The following is an 18,483-nucleotide window of genomic DNA, read 5'->3' as shown; positions in this document are numbered from 1 at the left end:
TCGGCGAAACTATTGCCTCTTACCAACAAAATACTTCGATTCGTGTAGTGTATAAATCTGTACACAAACTTTTTTACCAAAACAATGTTGCGCTTGTATTTGACCTAGTGTTGTGTCAACATTCTCTAGGTACCTCATGCGCCCGCATCAGCATTTGCAGTACGATTGTCGATGACAGACGGAAATCCGGCGTGATTGGGGACGGGAAAACGGTGGTCCTGCATTTTCAAAACTTCTCTTCGTTTCGTTCGCGGGCTCCGAGCCATTTCAATTTTTGGTCAGACCGATCATTTTTCCTTGAGTAGGACATCGTCTTTACTTCGTGCAGTAAAGAGTATTTCAACTCGTTGCAACAAGTCATCAGAGTCTGACCCCCCCTTTTCAACAACCCAATTCATTTTCACTTCTTGTACTTAGTCACTTCTTTTCTTTTTACATGACAATGATCTTCTTGCAATAGGTCACGGAGGCAGTCAGCTCGGGCTTGAGTCACGTCGTCCGATGGAGATTGGAATCAGATGAACCGACTTGTCGGGTCTGAGATGGAACGAATCCAACTCGTATTCGCATTGTATGTAGTATTCAATGCCGATGACGATTTATGAACGCGTATTATACTTTTAATTGTTTATACCAGTGGTAGGGTAATTATCAGTGAATAAATTGTAATTGTCCGCTCAAACCCGTTAGGCTCGTATCTTTTTAAAATGCGATTTCTTTCACCGACGCTCCTTCGACGAGACCCATAGAACCCACCTCGCAGAGCTCGGGCAGTATGTAAGCGCCAGCCACTGGGATCGCCATTGTAATACGACGAATAGGCTATGTGGGTGACATGGGTACGGTGCGAAGCCATAGCATAATACGACTCCCAAGAGGTCTAGGCAGATGCCAATCCACATTTTGCGCAAATGATCGGTGTAAGTGAGATTTCTCTAGCAGTCTGGCAGTCTGGGCAACCTAGGGTCATCACTATGTATTCTCGTCTTTATTTATTCTTTTCTCTTGGAGGGTAATAGGGGATTTTCAACCTCGTATATTTTATCACCCTGTTTCTGTTGAGGTCTCCGTTGAGACGGGCTGGGCAAGTGGGGGTGGGCGGTGCGCGTGTACGGTACTTGATGCCTACACTAGGTATGTATTAGGTTGGATGGTATCCGTGGATGCGTGTGGCTTGGTTCACGATGTTTGTTTAGGCAGGTAAGTTCGTAAATGGATGGTGGATAGATGGGTTTCAGTGAGGTCGATTTAAGCTTATTTTCCTCGCTAACGAGTGGTTTAATGTGGTAGTGGTGATCGAGAGACTGGTGTTAGATATGGTGGGAGGAATCGATTAAAGATGAATGGAACTTGAATCGCAAGAAGGTGGAATTAATTATACCGACAATAACTTGCAACAAGTACTGTATATGCGATTGGATAATTAAGCATGCACATGTCTTTATGGCAGACTCCCTTCATCGCCGCCATTCGATACGGGTCGCAACTCACGGACTGTTCATTAGATTTGGCATTAAAAGCATCAGGAATTCCTAAGGCTCGAACAAGCAAGGAGGTGGTGATGAGGATTGGCCACTAGAATACTGTACATGCAATAGGTAGCAATCGTTTGGGGGGCTGCACCAACTACCCTATCTGTCAAGTTTCTTCACATCAGTCCGTTCTCATTCAGTTCAACAGCCCAAGCATAGCGAGGACCACTGCTTCAGAGCCATCTTCACCGTTCACATCTCCTACATAACCGAGCATGCCGTTCCCAACTTTCGTAAAAGCCACAGCCACCTCATCTTTCTCACCAGCGTACCACACATCCGATCTAGCCACCCCCTTAACATAAAGGGCCTTTTGGCTATAGGCGGGAAGGAGCTGTTCCTTCAGGCGATCATCGACAGCTCTGGGACGCAGACTGACATTTGTTCGATAGTAATCCCCTCTTTTCCAGGGTAGACCAATCTTGCCAAAGCAACGATTGAATTGACCCGCATTTACGAATGAACTGAAGCACGCTGCAAGTACCACCGTCGATCCTCCGCGAAGACAGTCAATGATGCGCTCCCAAACTTTCATGAGGTTCACAACACCTGCATCAGTGACAAAGATTATCGATGGCGGAGGGTTCTGAGTGAGCATGTCCAAGGCGGCCTTTTGAGTCGTGGCTCGGTCTATTTTGGCCTTGGCAGTGATCCTTGAGATGAGACTTGCATATATGTCGTTGAACATGCTCTCATACTCTAAGCATAGGCAAAGGACACGAGGCTCTCCTGGAGTTCTGGCACTAACCGCCGAAGAGCCAAGTCGCATGTTCTCGAAGTCGGTTGGGGCTGCCCCTTTGTGGATTGTTTCTTTCGCCACGGTGTCGGCAACCTCATTCATCTCTCTAGGGATCTTCCAAAGTTCAACTTCCAGGCCTGTCTCTCTACACTTCTCTACTTCACCGAGGAAAAGTTCCCACAGGTCTTGATTCTTGACGGAACCGCCAGCTCGCGTCTTCCAACCATTGCGAACCCAGTTTCTCACCCACTCAGTGGCACCATCGACAAGATAAGATGAATCGGTTGCGATGACAACACTGGTGAACCCATCGGCTCGCCAGTCATTGCGACGCAAGACGGCTATCGCTGCACGAAGCTCAGCCCGATTGCTAGTTGCCACACTCTCGTCCCCAAAAGGACCCTTGAGCTCTAGTCGACCTGATACAATGCATGGATGGATATTGTCACCAATGGGTGGGCGAAGAACCGCTGCCCAGGCTGCCTGTGGGCTCTGCTGTCCATTGTCTGAGCATGCTCCGTCAGCGTATGCAAGAGCCTTTTTCTGGTCGTTGCGATGGACAAAATGATATATTCGATCTTTACCAGCTAGTGAAGGCGGGAACAGCTTGTCTGGGCGCGTATGTGCTATGGATGCAAAAAATTTGGATGGGAATGCTCTGCCAGAACCTCTTCGCCTCTCTGAGGTTGCTGCGACTTCTCCAGTATTCACACCATCCGATGCAGCAGCTGGACCCTCGTATACCTCAGTCAACTCGACAATTTCCGATTCAATCATTATGATGGCATCATAACTTTCTTCCCAGGCCTTCTTGCACTGATAGACAGCCAAAGTGGCCTCCTCAACGGAACCGGGACTATACATTGAAGGCAAGGATGGAGTGTCTTCCGATGTGTCCACTAAAGCTTCCCAAAAAAAAGGGTTCTTCTTGTGCACCATTCCGATCAAAGCCTGATATTGATCCTTGAGTAACTCGGAGATTTCCGGCACACCTGAACTCGTGATCATTCCGACTCTCTTCTGGGCAATTTCGCCAATCGGCCGCATGAAATCCGTGGGAGTAGGGGGCCAAGGGGACCCGAAATCCATGTATTGCGGGTCATAACACTCAATGTCGAGGTATAAACGTAGCTTTAGGAGCGCAAGGATGACAAGCTGACTGAGACTCAAGCAGCTAGCAAAAGCGTCCACTGCTTCAAACGCGTCGGCTCCGCGGATGTCAAGATATGGCAGACTTGCATCGCCCCAATCATAGTGGCCATTGTAGTGGTGCTCATCGTCGATGACAGCCCACCATTTGAGGAAGTCATAGCATTCCTGCTCTCGCCCCAGGCGAATTAAGAGGCCAGGAACGATGTCCCGGATGCCTAGATTGTCAGACCGACAGAGTCGCAGCATGTCCTGAAAATGAGCTAAAGCCTTCTCGACGGCTTTGGTTGTGTTGATCTGAAGTAGAGCGTCGGCAGCTGCAAATCGGGCTCGCATGTAATCGCGGGTCCCAATGATACCCCAGAACCTGCCCACGCCGTTCTCAAAAATATTCCCCGGCAGGAGAATGTCGCCTGGGTGAGCTCGAAGTGTGGCTTCCTCTTTCTCAAGTTTTGCCCGGCTCTTGACGATGGAAGTGCATGCCGCCTTGTGCTCTGGACGGTGCTTCTTCTGATGCTCAGCCCCACAATAAAGGACGACTTTACAGCCGCTGCATAAGAGCAGTTGCGTCTGAGACCGCATATTTGGGTAACAGACTGGGCACCCACTCTCAGCGGCAAGGCCGAATGGGATATCCCCGAATAGCGACATAATGACTGAATGTAATCGAGTGTCAGATGGCGACCAACTATGACAGAAAATGATTGAGGGTGAGAAGTAGTCGAAGTATGACAGTGAAGGGCGTTGTTGTAAGCTACTAGGTATCTTGTGAAGGTATTTTCGGGCAGAACCAGTTGCGACCAGAGTCTGGCAATGTCCTGCGATTACACACACCGTGAGATACTTAGAGGTAGGGGGTACATTAGGCCAGTGGGAGGCGCGTCTGTTTTTCGGTTGAGATCTAGATGAGGGCTGCACGGATCAGATGTCTGAGAACAATTAAGTTGACTAAGGAAGAAAAAGCTCGAGCCGTGCCTAGGTAGACTAAGGTCTTAAATACCCCTCATAGTGCCTATCGCACTTTCCTTCAAGGTACACTCCATCTAGTACGGAAGGCGACCTCTGATAATATCAAACCCTCATTTTGACGGCAACAACACCACACACTAAAACAACCACTTTCCCACACAACGGCCCCCAAAATGCCTCCACACACAATTTAAAACCCTTAGACTTCCGCGGATAACGAGTTCCCCCACATTCAGCCTGGGATTCTCATACAAACGGACAAACGCAAACGCGGTTATTGAAAAAGGACAACTAAAGCAACGGGCCGATACAGCACGCAAGAAACAGCGCGACAGACCGAATCGACAGCGTATATTGGTGTTGTTTAACGGCAGGGGGGACAGTGTCCCCAGACAGAGACCTAGCGGCGGCAAGGTCGGGGTTCTTTTAACTGTTTTTAGGTAATAGATGTTCCCACAAACAAGCAACTGAACGAGTAACTATTGATAATGCTGTACTAAGTAGAAGACCTAGAAACTGGATTTTAGGGCAGAGTGGGTTTCCTTATACACTGCGATCGATTGCCCGGATTTATATAGGTTCTTTTTACTGACATTAGTTGTCTGGGAATTGAACCTCTCGCTCATTGGGGATTCTCGGGGCCCTTTTCTAGATCTAGGGACGTTCGAAGTTCATCTTCCTCTTCACTGTCCTTGTCTCGGGACTTTAAGTATAGGATCAGCCAGCCCACGATGATTAATACCGTCATTGGTACGAGTATCTCAAGATAGAGAAGTAGACGGTCGTGTTCCGTAGCCCAACTATAGGTCGAATTAGCTAGTTCGTCCTCTTCATCATACCATCGCAGTATGCCGCTACTAAAGAATGTCTGTCGGTTTATAAGCTTCGGGGCCGTATAGAGTAGGCGCAGAAGGCTTACGGCTAGGAAAGTCCCTGGAAGAAATAGAAGTGTGAATACAGTAATCACATGCATAGACACTGTCTGGTGACCTGTTTTCAAGGCAATCTCGTGCATTTTCTCCGTCATAATGTGCATTCTTGCTGTCATGGCCGTAGTAAATTCCGTGGAAGCTTGGGCGTTCGTTGCAAAGTGTTTACTAGCTTGCATGCTGGCGTACTGTTGAACTCCATAGAACTGTGAGGTCAAAGATGTTAGTCAAATCTGAATAGTGATTGAATATCAAGAAGAGCCCACCAAGTTACTTCTATCTTCTAATAGAACGTTCAAGGTCTCTAGTCTTGACTGTTGTACTTCGAGATCTCTCTCGATACTAAGAGCTCTTTGACTAAACTCTGGCATGCCTAGCCGACAGCCATCCTTAATCTCAGCAGGAAAGTCGTCGCTTTCCAACAAGGTGGAATAATGCTCGCGAATCTCTTTGATGATGTTACGATTCTGTCTTAGTACCATCAGGGCCTCTTGCATGTACTCTCCTGTCTTATGAAGATCTTGTAGTTTTTCAAACGAGAACATGCGTTCTATACTCTCTTCATTGCCACCGTAGTCAATCTCCTGGGGCTCTTCCACGATGATATCGGCATGAATGGGACGGGAAGGGTCTGTTTCGACTACTGGTAGGGTCTTCTCCGTCTTAGAGCCAATTGACCGCTTTGTAAATGAATTCCACAATCTGGTTGGGCTACTAGCAGGTGATGATTTCGATACAGTTCTCCGAGGGCTGCTTGGTAGAATTAGAGTTCCCGGTCTGCTTGGCGCTGGCACCATCTCTGGTCCAGCCAAGTGATCTACGTTAGCGAGTACTGCGTTTTTCGCTTTGTTCCGAAGCCGATCTTCCATTTCGTTGATATACCATCTCCATTGTTCACCACACCATTCCATTATATGAGCGTGAACTATAAGGGATGCGTCGAACGACCCAGTAAGCGTTCGATGAGAATTAACATCCATGCTTGTAGATCTTGTCGAGCTAGTTGCCGTCTTGATACGATTCTCTATGATATCGTTGCCCTTAACGAAGATCCAGACAGATCTTCCAGTGTCAACGTCAAATGAGTGGAACACCACAGTCTGACGAATCGACCATCCCCATTTATCTCTTGACCGTTCAGCAGAATGAAGGTTATAACAATGCTGAATTTGCCGACCTGAGCGGCCGAGTGGCGTTATCTTAGACATATCTTGTAAGAGTGGATCGCCTCTGTGTAGGTAGTTCTCATGTCGAAACGCCGTGTAGTGGAAATCTTGGAGCTTTTCTTGTCTCCCGCAGGTGAAAACGAGATCTAGAAAAGGGGGCATCACTTGATGATATGATAAAATGTAGTTAAAATCTTCTTGTGTGAATTCTAACCTGGCCCTAGCATTTTTGGATTGGAGAAATCTTTCTATTTTGTTAGTATTTAATCAGACTCCTCTCCCCCTATAAGTTTACTCACATATAGCGACATGCTGGATCTTGTGAGTCATTCCCTTGACAATGCTTCTTCAAGCTACCAAAATCTATAGGTGTATATTCCTTGAATTCTATCGTACATCAGTAGTGAGCCACATATAAACGAGAATTAAATCAAATACCACTGCAAGCGCTATTTGTCTCCCAAAATCTCAGTAGCTTGGTTCTCGGGAACGGGTTGAATAGTCTTTCTGACTCTTCATGCAACTTGTGGCGGTACGACTCGAGCGCATGTTCAAAGATGAGACTTCGAATTAAGTTACATGGGTATGAAAAGCACGCTTCACAAGAAGAGAGCAACTGCTGTTTATTGACATCTTGACTCATAGAAGAAGTCGTACAGATAGTCGAACCCGCCCCACACGATCGCATGATTATCCTTCTGGAAGGGGAAAAGTTAGAGTCAAATTCAGAAGGTATCGTTGTATAAGAGAATGCAGTGACGGATCTGCCCCTGTCCTGCTATTCTTTTGCTAGTATCCACGTTTTTAATGTCTACTCCGTGAGGCTGAGCATCTCTAGGACGTGTCTTTGCTGACCCAAATTCTGCCGTACTTGAAACCCGAGGCGTCCCTGTACTTCGTCACTATAGCACTTGTGGCATTTTTCTCGGAGTTTTGGTTCGTATCATCCAATCAATCTGTGGGTTACATAACAGAGTCTGCCATTGGGGGGGATGGTGGCCGTTTTCCGTGTGGCAAGGTTTTATTCCTACCCTACTTGCAAGTCAGCCTGCATGTCGAATTACCCGAAAGGGCTGACTGCAGAAGCCATCGCCAATTCCCCTTAGCATCTCATGTTTTAGGCACAGCACTTAGCTGGGACAGCGATACATTCCAAAGGAATACCATTATTCTATTATGAGATTTTCAATAAATATTCGTAGGGAGCGGCTTCAAGAAAGATCAACTACGTATATTAGTTCGCACCGAGTTTCCAAGCCACCGTCCATCCTAGTTTGTCCACATCTTGGAGGGTGCCCTCGTGTCATACACAAAAGAGAATATCATTGGTTCGTTTCTCATGCCCACATCATTTTCTACCTTTGCTGCTTGGACCCCTCACTCCTCTCCGAAGTCAGAGCCTCATGCCCATTTCTCAACGGGGTCCCTGCTCCTCTCCCTCTCCTTTCCCCCCCCAATCCTCCCCTTCCCCCATACGGCGAGAAACCTTTGACGAAGTGGTTTTGAGTTATGCTCAACGACTTCTCCTAGTCACGGAGGTTATCCATGATGTGGTTCCTCTCGGTCTAGAATTTGGCTCTCATCAATAAAATGTTTGAAAACGTGACAACTAGTACCTATGGAATTTTACGTACCTGGGTCAAAGCTCGAGTAATGTAAAAGCCGTATTCTCCAACTTTTTGCTATTTATAACGAAGTTAATTCTTGCTTTGTTACCTGGGATAGTAATACACGCTAATATCGTGATCTTGTGTACTTCTAATACGAAAAGTATCCTAACGTATGCCTACGTACGTAGCCATGGGTAATTCGACTGACCCGAGGACGCAGTTTTTATGAAAGGTCAACTTACAAAGCAGCGAATGGAGATACCAAACAACTTTTCTAAGTAGTCTTCAAGGACTTCTTGGCGTAGACGATAGCTGTCTATGGTCTGGAAGAGCATTTCGAACAGGTAATAGGGGTAGCGCGATTGGTTGGTGTGTAGATATCTGTAGTGCAGATATTTCCCTATTCTGGAATTCTAGCCCGAGCGGTGTTAATCGCGGGTATTTCCGAGTTCATACAGTTCTTTCGAGACTAGTTAGATTTAAGGTGAAGTGAAGATGAGTCTGCCTTGTGAAAAGCCTTGCGCAAGGTGTTGAAGAAAAACGACGCCCTATCGAGTGGCAACCGGCGCATCGTTCGATGAGAGTGCCAATATGATGACATAGAGCTTCTATTCACTCGACGAGTTTTGTGGCGCGCTTCTCCGCATAACCAGATAGCCAATCCCCCCAGCATTGCTTGAAATTGCCTACCTAGGTAGGTATGTTACCCCTGGTGAGTCTCCTTGTATGGTGGGGTACATACCGCTGCTAATAGGGGTGATTAGTTAGAGGGACTAAACTACCTACATACGTCTAAAGCTTTGCCCGGGCTTGAATCCCGCCCCAAACGTCAACCCCTTCTCTCCCTAAAGATAGGATGATTATAATAGAATTCATTGCGAACTTAAACCAGTCCCTAGGCGATCATTTGCTGGCCATAATAATGAGTTCGTCTAGACTGATAGCCGCAGTCTGCATCGCCCCCCTTTCCCCCTTTCCCATATTATTACTCACTTGTATAATTATGAGTTGGCAATTGCTTATTATTAGGATACTAAGCCTCAATGGTTGCAGTTAGTGTAGTTGCCTGGGTACGTAATATTACAATACTGTTACCAGCCTTGCTGTCTGCCTCGGCGAACCATTGCCTAAACGTCACCATGTATCTGGTTTCGCGCCGAAACTCACGCTTCGAAGTGTTATCACACCCAAAAGCCCAAGTAACCGAGGTTTCCTCTCAAGGTGGGACATGGTTTCCAGCCAGCTGCTATTGACACTTCTTAAGATAAGCTTATATCATCTCACAGACTTATTTTCATCACAGGCTAGGCATTGGACTTTGTTCTTCGAATCATAACTCCAAAACACTACTCCTCGTGTCAATAAAAGGTTTCTGAACTGAATCTTGATTACGCCACTGCCACAACTTGCCACTTGTTCTACATATTGCGCCTTGGGCCTCCTGTGGCTGTTTCCGCACTGAGCTCAGCTCCTGTCATCCATCAACGGCCATAGCCTTAGATACAATGGCTTTGCTGGTCCCTCAGAGGCCCTCTATCCACCATTCAATCTCTTTTGGAAGATGGATCGACAACCTTCAGCATGAGGGTGAAGATGGCAATGGTCATCCTGCTAAGTTTGTAACAAGTCACGATCTGATTGAACATTGGGATTATCGACGTGTCAGAGAACTTCTCAAGGAGTACGACGTATGTGCCAAGGTGGATATCATACGTAGCACATACATCCGCGTATTTAGCATCCTCGTCTCCACGTGCCATCTGGAATACCTTACCGATTTCATGGAACACAGTCTTAACGATGAGAAATTACCTCTCGAGAAGCGCCCGTCCCAGTGGCCCGAAAGCAAGCATCTCGATGCAGTTTTTGGGGATTTTTTCAGATGCCAGTGGAAATTCTGCCCCCTACAAGTGAGCACGCGCACGCTCCTGGGACAGCGATTAGACGATCGTCACATCCTTCCCATAGTCTCGAAAAGGATACTCCGCGAGTTCCACGGAGATGCTTGCATCATTCAAGCTAACTTTCACGCTGATTGTGTCGTGAGTCACGCATGCCCAGAGTAAGGCGAGAGGGTTTTCTAACACGATAAATAGGAAGGACTGCCAACCACCATGATCCTCAAGGCATATACCAACCAAAAGCTACACAAGGCAGAAGTCAATGCGTTTACAAGGATTTACAATAGTGCACCTAATGAACGAGGCCACAGGCCGAAAAACATAGTTGAACAATACGGGCACTTCGTACAGGGCGACAAATACTATCTTCTCTTGGAATGCGCCGAAGGAAACCTAGAGTCCTATTTCAAAAATACGAGACCGCCTGAATCAGCGAAGGACATGATCCAATTTTGGAAGAGTATGTTCGAACTCCTGGAGGGTCTCACTCTCATTCATAACCTGGGCAGTCTTGATGAAGGAAACACCTCGGCATTTTACGGGTAAGTCCTTGAAATTAACGTATTTTAGTATTAAAGGTATCTTACTAATTACTCCTAAGCTCCCACCAGGACATCAAACCGGGTAATATCCTTGTGAACTCCAAGTCTTCTAACAAGTACGATATTACCCTCAAGATTGCCGACTTTGGCATGAGTGATTTTTGGCAGGTTTCGGCTGAAGACCCAAACGCCTTAGGGGTCGATAACAAAGGAGATCAGTGGTATAGTGCTCCCGAATGCGCCACAAACTTCGATGCATTACGCAGGTTCGACAACCGGATCGGATCCGCAGTTGATATCTGGTCTCTAGGTTGTGTGTTTAGTGAAGCAGCGGTCTGGGCCGTGTGTGGTCACTTAGGTCTTCAAAAATATCTTGAACACCGTCAGGAAGAGGCTATGGATTCCATGAGTCGTTCTGGATTTTCAGGCTGCTTCCACGATGGCAATGAGCCTCTAAAGGCGGTTACCTTGATGCACAACCATATCCTTAATAGCAGAGGACACTGGGACACCATTACCCCCGGAGTAATCGACTTGGTGTGCGCGTCAATGCTACTGGAGCCTATGGGCCCGCGGAGGAGCGCGAAATACTTACTGCAACGGTCTGAAAGCCTTCTCCAAGATGCAGAAGATAAGGCACGAGAGGAAGGTTACATACCCCGAACAAGTCCATCTCTACCATTGCCCCCTTTTCTCCCTCCGACCAATAAGATCACAGTCGAAGAAGTCCAACAGTATCGCAACGACATGAAGAGAAATCGACCACCAAATGAACACGTTTCAAACCAATGCAATTTACTAATGGAAAAGATTAAAGGTCGAGACCAAATTTTCCTAATTGATGATTCAGCATCAATGAAAAGGCAGCACTGCGACGATGTGGTCAACACTTTCATCGCCCTTTCTTACCTGGCAAAGAAAATTGACGACAACCAGATTGACCTGTACTTCACATCACAGCCATCCCAAAAGCGCTCTAACCGCCGCACATCGAAGCTCCTCAGCGAAGTTCAGCAGCAATATAATAGACATTCCAGTACCGGGTCTACCATGGAATTCAGCCTGAGCGCAGTGATAGATTATATTATGGAGAAACTACCTAACCCCCATGTAACGTTTACGGGTATACCCGGCCTTCCTCAGTGGTTGAAGCCACGTCCAAGGATCACACTTTTCGTCTTCACGGACGGACGGTGGGGCAGCAATAGCCGCGACTCTGTATCTGGAGTCGAAAACGAAATCACTAGACTCATAAACGGGGTTAAAACGCGTGGCCTAAGCAGGACTTCGGTTACAATACAATTCATTCGATTCGGAGACGACTCAGAGAGCATCGATCGACTCAGGTATCTTGACAACTTTGGCAAGCAAATAGGCTGGTATGTGGCGGCTTCCCCTTTTCATGTTGATGTGGTCAACCTTATCGTCAGGGACGAGCTCGTTCCATCACTCTCGAGGATACGATATTAATTCCATCTATAGGGACATTGTCGACACCAAATCACACAAAGACCACGTCCCGGACATGTTCATTGGCAGCATTGATGACGCCGTAGACGACAACGAGGACGATAGAATCTAGTACACGCCGGTATTGGAACCATATTAAGGAAACATCGAGCTTATCCCGGCTTATCCCGATCAGGCATAGGTACTAGAAAACCTATGCGTCACAAAGACTTAAGCTATTGCTTAGGTATGGATTTCATACTATTTCATCTAACAACACCTTTCAAGTTCCCGGAGCTCCGCCAAATTTCTAAAGGAGAGTTTGGAGTTCCAAAACCAAACTATGATATTTTTAATATATCCAACAAAGATTTCTAATAATATGAAACTAAGTTAAGTCTAGTTATGTAATTCATTCTTTTCCAGGGTGTATAGCAATTAGTTCATTATATTTTCTCGCATATTTAAAATAATAAGGGGCTTTATAATATTTCATGAATTTTTAAGCACATACGAAATAAATTAAATTAAATAACCATATTCTTATAATAACCGTTATTAAAAAAGAGAGAGAGAGAGAAAGAGAGAAAGAGAAAGAAAGAAAAAAAAGAGAGAGAGAAATGTCTAATCGGGTCTAATAAGAATGATATCATAAACGACATTGAAGATTCAACTTAGCACTATATACTATATGTCCTAATAGAACAAGATGTCTCCCATCATTTCAAGCGGCATACCTGGGGATCGAACCTGGACTTCTGCAGATAGACTTTTTAAAGTTTAGGTTGTACACGACTACTAGGCTTCGGTAGGGTTTAAGCTATTGTAAGTAACACGCACTTGATGTTGTCATATCTTGATTTGGGTTCAATTATTAAGGGTGCGATTAATAGAGCGAAACGCCAACCCACCTAAGCTTCCAGCGCCACTATTGAACCTTCAGGCCAATCGTCAACTCACACATAGCTCTATACCACTAAATTATCTATTAAGTTGACGGCCAAGAAAGAAACGACCCCCTTAGATTTTAATAAAGAAAATAAAATGTCTAAAACACATAATACCACCTGGGAGACCCCCTGGCCTGAACGGATTCGGCGCTCTCGTTTTCCTTAGAGGTTCAAGGACCAACTCACGTCTTAAATTAAGCTCTACTCATCAAGATAGTTGAATACCCAACATGAAAAGCTTCACTAAACTTTTGCCAATTCAGTGAACTTTTTCCGATCTTGTGTAAATCAAAAAAGCATATTTGAATGACTCTTTTTTTGCGTGTTATTGCCAAAATCCCAAAACTATTTAAAGAGGAGGTTGTCATGATTTTTGTTTCTATTCTCAAAATCATACTTATTACAACACCAAAAAAAGATCAACTGCTTAGGTAGTTCTCAGATTTTGTCGCACATGGCATTAGCACCGCAGCTCACATGGAGTTTTAGGTTCAGCAAGTCGTAATCAGAGTATCACTCTACTCATCATCGAACCACTAAGCCAAATGACCAACTTGGTCAATTTGTTGGCAAACCCTGGCAATATTCCGGAATATAAACTATCAGCCAGATACTGGCGAAAGAAGCAGGGGATGGTTATTAACAGCAGCTACAGAGGGAGTTTGGTTTCGCCTTCCTGAAAGGTGGTGGGCGCTAGGCTGCTATTGTCTAAACCAGTGATGAAACGTCTTGGAAAGAGCTGTCGCCGGTCACCGGTTTTCAGAAGCATCCAAACAGACTGACTGAGGCTGCAGGCACCAGCTAATGCGTACTAATCTTGATAGTTCTTTTCCAGCGCTGGAAGGGTCGATGATGGTACTTAGGGCCGAGACCATACGTATCTGCTTTTTTTTTCTCTACAGTTTTTCAACACACAATCATTTCAAGAATGGACAGCGATGATGGTCAGGGGCAGCAAGTGTTGCCTAGCAACTACCTACCTATGTATGGGGACAGAGCCCGGAACAGTTATTGCAATTGGGACTCTACTAAGGTGTTGTCAGAGGTCTGGTTTGTTGGAGGCCAAGTAGCTGCGGACCTAACAGGGTTGGGATTCGGCTCAGAGGCCACGGATAGACCTGTTGCTAGATACTATTGGAGCAAATTTGACAAAGGGGCTTCTCCTGTATATAATTATAGTGTTCCCTAGGTGAGAGTGCATACATAACTTAGAGCTGCACGCGCAACATCGTCGTTGTTTCCTCGCCTGTTAGTTCCGCCCCGAGACAGGCGTCAAGTGCTTCTATCACTCTACTAAAATTAAGGTAAATGCCATGAGGTGGACCACGAAATGAGGTTAGAAGCACGCAATGGAATCAAGGTCGTAGTTGCGCAAGGAGCTCAAAGCCCTTTATCTAGGTATCTATCCTGGATATGCCCCTTACGGGCTGGACTTAGGCCAGACTCCCTGTCCCAGACTAGACCTGACCTCTGATAGCAAGTGCTGAATATGGATATCTTCTCTTAAATTTAGAACAATAGATTGCTTTTTACATTCCGAGTCCTGTATCATCCGGAGTGCTACGAGTAGACGATCCGGGTTTGCGATGGTTCCCGGAGAGTGGAGCTTTACATCCCTGGCGCAAAACCAGAGGCCGGGTGTGGGCGGAAGCCGGAAGGGTAAGACGGATAAGACGGCGGTATAAATAATATTATCTCGTGTTGTTGGACATAAGCTGATTCTCTCTTGGCAGCCATCGTGTTTGAAGGAAGTTAGGATTATATGTACATTTCTTTTGCATGCTTATTGGCTATTGGTCGACTCGGATTCGTAAGATACGTTGGACATGGGGCCAATGAAACGTGGGAGCGATAATGCATTAGAGCCCCTATTGCCACGATAGATACCTAGGTACATACATACCATGTGGAATTCTCGTTGGTTCAGCTGACAAGGCGACTAGTGCGATATGGGCTAAGCGAAGTGGAGTTTGACGGGTGGCTAATCACACACCGGCCGATTGAATTGGTTGGTGGCGTATGGAAGCACCCAATGAACTGGATAGATTCGATTATGCCCGTTTGATAAAGGAAGTTACTATTATAGTACTATGTGAGGTATGCAGAAGACACTTAATATTCCGTTTGCGTGCGGAGGAAAGTCTGATATCTCAAGTACCGCCTATGTACCTAGTAGATTGCCGAAGTTGCACATTCCTAGGTACGTAGTACGTAGTATAGCAAAACCAACCCGAGGTTTCCAAAAAGAAAAGGGAACAGTATGTGTAGGTATGTACCTAGGTAGACATCATAGATCGGGAAAATAATTTAAAGTGGGTGGTAAAATTAATCGTTGGAAGGCTTTGTGTAATTCTTGTTCTTGACCTGTCTAATAGAGCCTACCTCTTAAAACCCGCTGTCAAACCCCTGGCATGTTTCTGGACGAAGATCACTGATTTTTAACCTACCACCTACCTATCTGATACATCCATCGCATGCAAAGAGTCTGCTAGGTCGACTAGGTAGAGTAGAACGATCTTGTCCATCAAAAGAAACAAAATTCACCTATCGCCATCCAACATCTCGCCGTCTTGGCAGTCGAGAAATGTCGATCTTAGCATTGGGACACGATTGATCTTGGCATTCATTCTTGGCAAACGGACGGAAGAAACGGCATCATGTTGCATCGTTAAGATAAAAATAGGGGCCTTCTTCCAATTCAAAATGTTTGATGTTTCCCTCCCTCCTGTCCCTGCTGTCCCTGCTGTCCCTGCTGTCCCTGCTGTCCGCGTCCGCTCCTAAAACCTGTCTGAGCGTATCTCCGCCATCAACCTTTTTAATACCGTATGCACGATGGGCTTTGGTTGTCTTCGTGTGTGATATCGCGATAGATTTTATTCCCTCGCTCATTCCTCCTCATATTCATTCCTTCATTTGGCTAATAATCTTCTTTTTTGGGTTTCCATCTTACTGTTCTTCCTCTCCCTTTTTTTAGACATTTCGAGACGGAAGCTTACGCGTACAATACGACCGTGCTAATCGTATTGTGGGGTAGAGTTGCGATTGGATTAATTTTGGACGATTGATCTATCGCGCGCCGCGCAACACTCACGCAAAAAGACCACCGAGAAACTGAACTATGGACAAGTTTCCTCGACAACTGACTTCGAGCCCATACATTTCGATGCTCTTAGCACGAAGGCGCTCGCTCATATTATTGGGCTTGCCTTTATTTCTTATAGGTATGCGCTAGTCCCAGATTTCACATCTCCATCACCCCTGTACCTCGTCTTCTATCTACATATGCGGCTGACCAATTCATAGTTCTGCTATTCTCTGGTACCGTCAATGTCGACAATGAATGGGGTCATAGACTGGATAGTTTGGGCGACAACTTCAAGGCCGGTGTCAGCTACGTAACTGGCAATGGCACTGTTCAAGTTTCTTATCCTTCAACCGACGCTGCTACCAATTCTTCATCGTTAAGCTCCGTCTCCTTCCCCAGCGAACTGTCTAGCGGCGCCACCACTTCTACTGTTAGGACGAAGCCGTATGCTCGACCGGGCTACGAGCTGCCACTCGCTAATGGAATTCCACTCCGGATCATGGCGCTTGGCGCATCGACTACCCGTGGTGACAGTCCCGAAGAAGGCATCGACAACAATGGTTTTCGCCGTCCTCTCCGCGAAAGGTTGACCGCTATCGGCAACAAAGTCAATTTTGTCGGCACGCAGCGCCTCGGAAACATGACGGACAATGATATCGAAGCCTACCCGGGCGTGGTCACCGCGACCATTCACGGAAACGCCCGAAAGGCTGTTCCCAAGTCAAAGCCTAATCTCTTTCTCATCAATGCTGGCTCCAACGACTGCTTCCAGCATGTCGATATTGACAACTTCTACAAGCGATACGATGCCCTAGTCCGATATCTCCTGGAGGCTTCGCCAAGGTCCACCATTATTATGGGTACTATTTTACCTACTTGGGATACTCGATTCAACGGTCGCGAAGACGTGTGGAGGGTTAATCCACAGATCCGGAGGCTGGCGAAAATATACAAACACCAGGAGTTGCCGGTGGTGCTTGCTGATATGCAAGGTCCAGACGGAATTCAAGATGGAAATTTAGCTTCGGATGGTATGCACCCAGGCACCGCCGGCTACGAAATGATGGCCACCAAGATGTACGAGGCTATTGTCGAGGCTGATGCCAGGGGGTTCCTACAACCCCCCGAACCGGTTCAGGGAATACTCGACGACGGCGATGACGAGCGCAAGGATGAAGAGTATATGAAATGGTTAGAGGAGAAGCGGGCATTGGATAACGCAACGGCAATTGCTGAACAGAAAGAGATCGATAGGATGTTGGCCGAACTAGCGAAGATGAAGCAAGAGAACGCGGACGGCAAGCAGGAAAGGCGTCAAAAGGATACTAGATTAAGGCGGCATCCTAAAATGCTCTTCTAATTAGCGGGACAAGCGGGTTCTTTGTCTTGGAAAACTGGGCATTTTGGCATTTACAATGGTGTAGCCCACATGAGATCACGGCCTCCCAACTGTTATTATTATACACCGATACTATGTAGACTACTGACCTAGGTATATACCTAATAACTCTGCCCGAGAGGGTGCAAAACTCCGAATCCTTCCCGCTTCAGGGCCACCTATAATCTATGTGGTGCTGTAGCGCGATGCATCAGAACAACCTCGTATCCAGCTTGTCTCTACAGAGTGCAGCTCATTTCCTTCCTAGTAGTCTAACATCTCACTCCGCATTTACGTACTACATACAGACACCCCGCCAGATAGGAAGCAAATCGAAGATTACCTAGATACCTATGTAATTACCTAGTGTCAGAATGCAGAATGTTAGCTTCAAGTCTAAATGCACATGTGTAGACTATTGATGTTGGTACGCTACCTATGTAATAAAGTATTGTGGGCTTCTCCAATTATAGCGTTGAAATGAAACTGCGTTCGTGATGATAGACATTACCTCGGGTAGGTGCTTGCCTAGTAGATCGGTGCTACCAGTGGTCGCATGTGCCATCCATGGATGCGAATTGAGTTTCGCGATTGAAGATTAGCTTTTTAGCGAGCGTTGCCGTTGAATACCCGCCGCGCTGCCGAGAGTTACCATTCAGTCGGTGACATCGGTGACATCGCCACGAGCTTGTTTGAGGTTTTAAGCTTGTATTTACCAATTGCCAGGTTCCCAGCCAGCCTTAGCTCGACCCGCTCCTAATTTTGCCTCCACCCTTTCGCCCTCCCACCCACCACTGCCACCCTGCTTACGCTGATGGAGAGATCTTGGCTGAGAGGTCAATGCGGACGCGGATGGTACCGCGACATTGATCGCGACATGTGGGAGTTCGCAAATTTTGTACAACACTCCAATATCATCTTTTAGCTCCGATTCGACGTCATTTTGATGTGTTCGTTACTATATGTTATAGAATTCGGAATTTTGTCACGTCGTACGATTTTATAAGACGGGGTGGTCTAAGTTGTAGATCTTGTATGCTGTATTTAATTTCCTAGGCTATGGCGATCTGTTTGTGATACGTCC

General features: G+C 46.3%; 5 protein-coding genes across 5 annotated transcripts; 3 read left to right on the top strand and 2 right to left on the bottom strand.

Moving 5' to 3' along the window:
* Nucleotides 1-1,262: 1,262 nt before the first annotated feature.
* Nucleotides 1,263-4,373, bottom strand: F4807DRAFT_348150 (uncharacterized protein). The gene has a single exon (XM_047995433.1). It carries the CDS (start codon nucleotides 4,069-4,071, stop codon nucleotides 1,669-1,671), a length of 2,403 nt encoding a protein of 800 aa, XP_047857259.1. The 5' UTR covers nucleotides 4,072-4,373; the 3' UTR covers nucleotides 1,263-1,668.
* On the bottom strand, nucleotides 4,366-7,609 carry F4807DRAFT_414287 (uncharacterized protein). The gene is made up of 5 exons (XM_047996959.1): nucleotides 6,923-7,609; nucleotides 6,784-6,871; nucleotides 5,585-6,728; nucleotides 5,309-5,524; nucleotides 4,366-5,257 (listed from the first exon to the last, which is right to left on the bottom strand). The coding sequence occupies exons 1-5, from the start codon at nucleotides 7,170-7,172 to the stop codon at nucleotides 5,012-5,014; spliced, it is 1,944 nt and encodes a 647-aa protein (XP_047857258.1). The 5' UTR covers nucleotides 7,173-7,609; the 3' UTR covers nucleotides 4,366-5,011.
* Nucleotides 7,610-8,919: 1,310 nt separating this feature from the next.
* Nucleotides 8,920-9,163, top strand: F4807DRAFT_414279 (uncharacterized protein). The gene has a single exon (XM_047996958.1). The coding sequence runs from the start codon at nucleotides 8,951-8,953 to the stop codon at nucleotides 9,149-9,151; it is 201 nt and encodes a 66-aa protein (XP_047857257.1). The 5' UTR covers nucleotides 8,920-8,950; the 3' UTR covers nucleotides 9,152-9,163.
* An 85-nt stretch (nucleotides 9,164-9,248) lies between these two features.
* Nucleotides 9,249-12,519, top strand: F4807DRAFT_414277 (uncharacterized protein). The gene is made up of 4 exons (XM_047996957.1): nucleotides 9,249-10,136; nucleotides 10,191-10,537; nucleotides 10,597-11,916; nucleotides 12,020-12,519. The coding sequence occupies exons 1-4, from the start codon at nucleotides 9,600-9,602 to the stop codon at nucleotides 12,117-12,119; spliced, it is 2,304 nt and encodes a 767-aa protein (XP_047857256.1). The 5' UTR covers nucleotides 9,249-9,599; the 3' UTR covers nucleotides 12,120-12,519.
* A 2,787-nt stretch (nucleotides 12,520-15,306) lies between these two features.
* Nucleotides 15,307-17,559, top strand: F4807DRAFT_414276 (carbohydrate esterase family 3 protein). Its single transcript, XM_047996956.1, has 2 exons — nucleotides 15,307-16,157; nucleotides 16,240-17,559. The coding sequence occupies exons 1-2, from the start codon at nucleotides 16,055-16,057 to the stop codon at nucleotides 17,379-17,381; spliced, it is 1,245 nt and encodes a 414-aa protein (XP_047857255.1). The 5' UTR covers nucleotides 15,307-16,054; the 3' UTR covers nucleotides 17,382-17,559.
* Nucleotides 17,560-18,483: the final 924 nt, after the last annotated feature.

This window comes from Annulohypoxylon truncatum (genome assembly GCF_022578515.1).
Source record: "Annulohypoxylon truncatum strain CBS 140777 unplaced genomic scaffold F4807scaffold_6, whole genome shotgun sequence".
NCBI classification, from domain to species: domain Eukaryota; kingdom Fungi; phylum Ascomycota; class Sordariomycetes; order Xylariales; family Hypoxylaceae; genus Annulohypoxylon; species Annulohypoxylon truncatum.
This window is presented reverse-complemented; position numbering and strand designations above follow the sequence as displayed.

Coding starts and splice junctions, on each gene's coding strand:
- F4807DRAFT_348150 (XM_047995433.1), bottom strand. CDS start 4,071: ATGTCGCTATTCGGGGATATCCCATTCGGCCTTGCCGCTGAGAGTGGG.
- F4807DRAFT_414287 (XM_047996959.1), bottom strand. CDS start 7,172: ATGCGATCGTGTGGGGCGGGTTCGACTATCTGTACGACTTCTTCTATG. Junction 6,872..6,922: donor GACAAATAGCGCTTGCAGTG/GTATTTGATTTA, acceptor GATGTACGATAG/AATTCAAGGAATATACACCT. Junction 6,729..6,783: donor GATCCAGCATGTCGCTATAT/GTGAGTAAACTT, acceptor CAAAATAGAAAG/ATTTCTCCAATCCAAAAATG.
- F4807DRAFT_414279 (XM_047996958.1), top strand. CDS start 8,951: ATGATTATAATAGAATTCATTGCGAACTTAAACCAGTCCCTAGGCGAT.
- F4807DRAFT_414277 (XM_047996957.1), top strand. CDS start 9,600: ATGGCTTTGCTGGTCCCTCAGAGGCCCTCTATCCACCATTCAATCTCT. Junction 10,137..10,190: donor ACTTTCACGCTGATTGTGTC/GTGAGTCACGCA, acceptor CACGATAAATAG/GAAGGACTGCCAACCACCAT. Junction 11,917..12,019: donor TTTGGCAAGCAAATAGGCTG/GTATGTGGCGGC, acceptor TTCCATCTATAG/GGACATTGTCGACACCAAAT.
- F4807DRAFT_414276 (XM_047996956.1), top strand. CDS start 16,055: ATGGACAAGTTTCCTCGACAACTGACTTCGAGCCCATACATTTCGATG. Junction 16,158..16,239: donor CTTGCCTTTATTTCTTATAG/GTATGCGCTAGT, acceptor ACCAATTCATAG/TTCTGCTATTCTCTGGTACC.